The sequence below is a fragment of the Camelina sativa genome, chromosome 14 (assembly GCF_000633955.1).
Source record: "Camelina sativa cultivar DH55 chromosome 14, Cs, whole genome shotgun sequence".
NCBI lineage: Eukaryota > Viridiplantae > Streptophyta > Magnoliopsida > Brassicales > Brassicaceae > Camelina > Camelina sativa.
The window spans coordinates 24,540,640-24,546,272 of record NC_025698.1 but is presented as its reverse complement, the minus strand read 5'-3'; the positions used below and the strand labels follow the sequence as shown (position 1 = coordinate 24,546,272).

Here is a 5,633-nt window from a genome sequence, read left to right as displayed (position 1 = left end):
GAAGAATTTAAGATAAGTTTTTTTTATTCAGATAATAATAATTAAGAAACTGAAAGATAAATAGAGCCAGAGCTCTCCTAGAGAACGTAGTTATCTCCAACAAGACAAGCTTGTCCAACGGTGTAGCCGTCCGATAAAATCTAAACATAATTCTTATATAATAGACTGCTAAATATCACATACTGTATATAGACATCTCCTAAAACACAACAAAGGAAATAATATATATAACCCTATAGCATAAAATAGAAATATTAATAGTTATTGGTATATGACGTTTCTCTCATACTAGAATCACGTTTCTCTATCAGAAACACAATTGCGTTTCTGAGGATTCTGTAGGCTCGAGGATTCATGTCTTGGAGAAAAAATGGGTAAGTTTCAGGTTTTGGTCTAAGGAAAGAAACAGCGAAGATGATGAAGAGTTTGATGAAACTGTTAATTTTGAGAGATTTAAAGATGAAAAGGATAGTGTTACTCTGTGTTAGTGTCATTAATTAAAGAGGTTGTTGAAAGTAGTGACAATCTTAACAGAATCATGTGACATTTTTTGTAAAGGTAAATAGAGTAGTAGTGTGAGTGCTGTTGTCTGTTGATTGAGGAACCCACCAAGTTTCAAGTTAAAAGCTTAAATGAAACATTTCGTTTCAAGGAACTCCACAAAAAATGAAACATTTCATTCTCCAACCACACCAAGTTTGAAAACATTATCTCAATCTGTTTGGCAGTTAAATTTTTATCGAGAATCACAACTCAAAAATCAGTTGGATTAATTTTGTGAATTCCAATACACTCCATAACATAATAGTGATCTTATAAATTTACGATATTTCCCAAAATCTTATGTTTACTATATTATGTGGAAGAGCACCTATATTCACGTGAAATTTCATCCTTAGGTTATATATTACACCCACGAAAGCTGAATTCCAATTGATAGTAGAGAGAGTACTCAGAGGACTCTCCGGAAACAGAAGCATGGATTCTGACAGAGAAAAACAAAAAAGCATGGATCCTGCGACTGCGAAACACAAAACACAAAGCTATATTATATACAATATATAATTACAAAACTATTTATATATACATACTAGAAAGTTACCCACGCATAAATCAAATATTTTATATATAACATAATTTTTTTATTAAATTATATATAAAATGTACATGATATTATTTATGTATGCCTTGGAAAGAATTTAAATATATAAATTTATAAGTTTATAATTATGAAGTGTGCATGTTAAAAAAGGACAATTTTCACAAATTGCATAAAAATAAGTTTTCGTTTTAAATTTATCACATCATTTCTAAAATACTAAAATAGCATCATACTTTTAATCTTATACTCTAAATACTAAATCATATCTCTTCAAAATTATATCCTAAATGTAAAATAGAAACTCAAACCAAAAAAAAATATAGATAACCATTGGAAATTGTATAAGTTTTTTTTTTGCATAATGATAGATGTAGCAAAGGTTACAGGAAAATAGACATGAGGTATAATTGGTAACTCAAACAATTCCAATGCGATATAAAAGTAGTCTTGCTTTTGTATAGGTTAATCTACTTGTTAATTTATACCACTTTCAACGATTGACATATATCTATTAAATATTTACAATAGGTCTCTGTAATGTTTTTCCGTGTAATACGAAAGGATGTTGTAAAGTTTGGGAAGTGATTCCAAAGAGGCATAAAGAAATATGTGATCTTTTGACCATGTATATATGCATTACACGGTAAAATTAGGAAAAAATAATTTTTTTTTTTGTAATGGGGATAAAAAAACTTTTAAAAACGAAAAACAAAGTAAATTTACCAAACATAAACTTAGAAATATATTGTAGTTGAAGATCAGAGGACTTGGGCTCAATATTATGAGTGAATGTTCAAAGCCAGAGAGATTGTGCTTTAGGAGTCGAGCATTGGGCTCATCTTCATTACTAAAGACTTCCAACTATAGTTTGAAAGTAAAAAAAAAAACACATTACAAAACAATGAAAAAATAAAATAAATCATGACTATCATAAAACATAATCCTTTAAAAGAGGCTAATAAATATTGACAAGACTTTGATACTAAAAAAAACATTGCCATTGCTTTGTATATGATTTCTTCAAATAGTCATCGATTTATTAATCTATTAATCATCATACTGCAAGACATTATTTTTTATTAAAAAAACTTCATAAAAAAATACTATAAAAAATGATGGGAAAAGAAAGACATATAGTGCATGATCGTTTTCTTCATTATTAGTCATGTGAGCATTAGATCTTATATAACAAACTAAACATTTTGTGAAGTTTGTAAGGAATTCCATTGACATATTATTCTGAGTAAACACATTCATGGCAATACATACAGTTATAAAGCATATTAATTGTAATTAATTCTGTCATATGCATTATTGCAACATGAACAGTTTGAACAAAAGAAAACGTCCACCTATAATGTCTTAAAGGTAATTGATTGAGTGAAGTAAATATAACCTAAAGAAACCGAACAAATAAAATATAACCTAATGTGTGTAGACAATTTAGTTTTAAATTAGCAATAATGTATCTTTTATTTTATTAAAATTGAAAAAAAAATGACACATGTTAAACCATAGAGTGGTGCCAAATGACAATTTCTCAGAAATTTACTTTATTATAGTTTAATATATAGTACATATTGACATGTGAAAACCGATTAAAATAGTTAATTAATAAAGTTACGGTTGTGATAAAAAAAATAGTGAGGAATTTATCTATCGTAAAAACAAAATAGAATAAATATATTCTTATAAAATATAGTACTTTTTCTTTAACAAAAGTAAACTATAGAGATTTTTGCTACGAAATAATATTAAATATAAAACCAAAAATAATTAAAGATTTGGTAAACGAAAAGTAAAGAAATTTAAAGGAAAATTAGTGAAGAATTTACAAATTGTATAAATTAAAATAAATTTATTCTTGTAAAATATATTACTTTTTCTTTAACAAAAGTAAACTATAGAGATTTTTGCTATAAAATAATACTACATAAAAAAACAAAAAATAATTAAAGATTTGATAAACGAAAAATAAAGAAATTTAAAGGAAAATTAGTGAAAAATTTACAAATTGTAAAAATTAAAATAAATTTAAAGGATCAAACTTTAAATTAATATAAAGTAACAAGCAAAAAAAGAATGCCAGATGTCACATCTAAAGTTTGAAAAAACCTGATATATATTATATATTACATCTTAAGGATCGGAGCAATAGTCTTCTATTCAGGATCTTGTACTGGATTATCGTGAAACTTAGCAATAAAAGCTGTGGCCCCCCTATCAATACAAGGCTCAGCAATCCAAGAACATCCATCATCGTCGGTGGTCATGATTCTTGGTCTAACATTGCTCACTTTATCTTCGTTCCAATTGTCTTGAAATGATTGGACCCGGTTTTTTTAAATAATAAATAAATAATAAATATAATATAATAGAATAAACTATAACTAATGGTCCCATACTCACTAGCCACCTAATCACAATCACAATCAGCAGCGGAAATAACAATACCAATAAATATCCAATCAATATAAATTACCAATATTCAACATAACCAATAACCAAATAACAGGAATCATAGAATCATCAACCTAACAATGTTTCTAATGACCCAACTCTAGCAACTTAGCAAAGCCAGACAACATCAAACCGAGTCCCTAGAACATCCTCCTCTTCATTGCCTTGATTCCACGATCACACTTTGCCTTTACCTGCACCACAAACACATATTGCAATGCATGAGTATTTAATAAACACTCAGTAAGGCAATCTTCCCATCTACTGGGCTATACACACAAGCAATAGAGTCATCTCTAACCATCAAACAACAATCAACAAACAACAAACAACAAACCAGGACTCTGCATCGACCAACACCAGCATGCATCGACCGTCACCACATGGGGATGTAGCGACCGACACAGAAGTTGCATCGACCGATGCAAGTTACACTTGCATCGACCGACACCCAATCCGCATCGACCGACGCATGCTCGACATAACACGAAAACCCTAGAGTTTTACGCGCCGTTCTCGCACTTGCATCGACCGACGCAAGATATGCATCGACCGACGCAATGCCAAGCATCGTGTTTTCCCTGAAGCTTCTCGCCGGATCTTCGTTCCTGCAACCACAAGACTCGATCCCAAGCCACAAGAAAGCTTCCTAACGTCCAAACCAACGATCTAACAAGTCTAACATCACACAACAAGCAGATTAAAGAGTTCTCTAGCTTAGATAAGCCATGGTCCTGCACTTACCTTGCCAAGAAGAATCTGAACCTCAAACAAGCAAAACAACGCTTCTAGGAAGCTCCTACAACGATCCCAACTACAGATCTCTACAGGAACGCTTTCTCTCTTTTCTTTTGTCTCAAAAGCGGCTAAACACGACTAATGAGACAAAACTCGAGTTAAGGGTTTTCCTAACCCAAAACGCAGCGTTTAACTTAACTCGTCCGCAGAAAACTGGACCTTGCATCGACCAATGCAATCCCTAAACCGGGATTTCGGTTCGCGGATGTTACAATTCTCCCCCACCAATTTAGATTCGTCCTAAAATCTCGAACAACACTCGGCCAAGGACTCCCGTGCTACCGTCTCCACGGCCCGCACTCCTTCGATCGATCTATAGAAGGTCACCTCTAGGCGATAGACTCACGTTCCAGGCATTATTTGCTCTCGACTTTTGGACTCTCCTTTTTACTCACAGGCCTAAACCTTGAGTTTTTATTGGCTCCTCATCAGACCGAAGTTTGCATGCCATAATATTGGCTCCTCATCGGGCCTAAGCCTGCATACCATAATGTATATAAGGGAGCCCAATACTCGTCTCTCAGGTTGCCACCCTACAGCGCGCCCCCGGATCATCATCCGAAGTCGATATACCAGCCATACTCCCAAGCCACAAAGTCCTAGAATATGACGGTACTAGGAGGACCTAAGTCCCCCAAGAGTCGCGGGCAAACAATTCTGAACACGTCTGAGTCCTATCCCTATCCAGGTTTCCTTCCCGTGGCTCGCGTAAGACAACACGATGCCCTACCAACCACATATCCCCTCACGGGAATACCTCATGACCACACAAGGATCATCTCTCTGCCCAAAAAGGACCGCTAGGCCAAACAAGTGTCCTAAACAGGACCGCCACCAAGGCCAAACAAATGTCCTAAAAAGGACCGCCACCAAGGCCAAACAAATGTCCTAAACAGGACCGCCACCAAGGCTAAACAAATGTCCTAAAAAGGACCGCCACCAAGGCCAAACAAATGATGGGTCCTTTGAACAACACAAAAACAATGATTTGATAACCGAAAAAGATGATGACGACTTCTTTTTCCCGTGACCTCCCATTAATTTTCACGTTTATTGTTAAGTAGGGGGAGAAAGAGATTTAGTAAGTAGCTATGAATTGTGATTTGAACAAATTAACTCCTAGATACACTGGTATATAGTAGTATGTTTTTGACATATCCTAATAAACCCTCTGTTCAATAAACCCTCTCTTAGGTAGCCAGCCAAATTAGGCATAATTGTACTTAGTGTATTAATTAATGAATCAAACAATTGGGTGTATAGAAGAAAAGAA

The 5,633-nt window shown here is 33.6% G+C and overlaps 1 protein-coding gene across 1 annotated transcript; it reads right to left on the bottom strand.

The window, feature by feature from the left end:
* LOC109128729 lies at nt 3,265–5,398 on the bottom strand. The gene is made up of 2 exons (XM_019235582.1): nt 5,322–5,398; nt 3,265–3,424 (listed from the first exon to the last, which is right to left on the bottom strand). The coding sequence occupies exons 1-2, from the start codon at nt 5,396–5,398 to the stop codon at nt 3,265–3,267; spliced, it is 237 nt and encodes a 78-aa protein (XP_019091127.1).

Bases quoted from the DNA above. Each gene is read 5' to 3' on its own strand.
- LOC109128729 (XM_019235582.1), bottom strand. From the start codon at position 5,398: ATGGGAGGTCACGGGAAAAAGAAGTCGTCATCATCTTTTTCGGTTATC. The intron at 3,425-5,321 runs CCCATCATTTGT...GGTCCAATCATT, and splicing joins TTTTTGTGTTGTTCAAAGGA to TCAAGACAATTGGAACGAAG.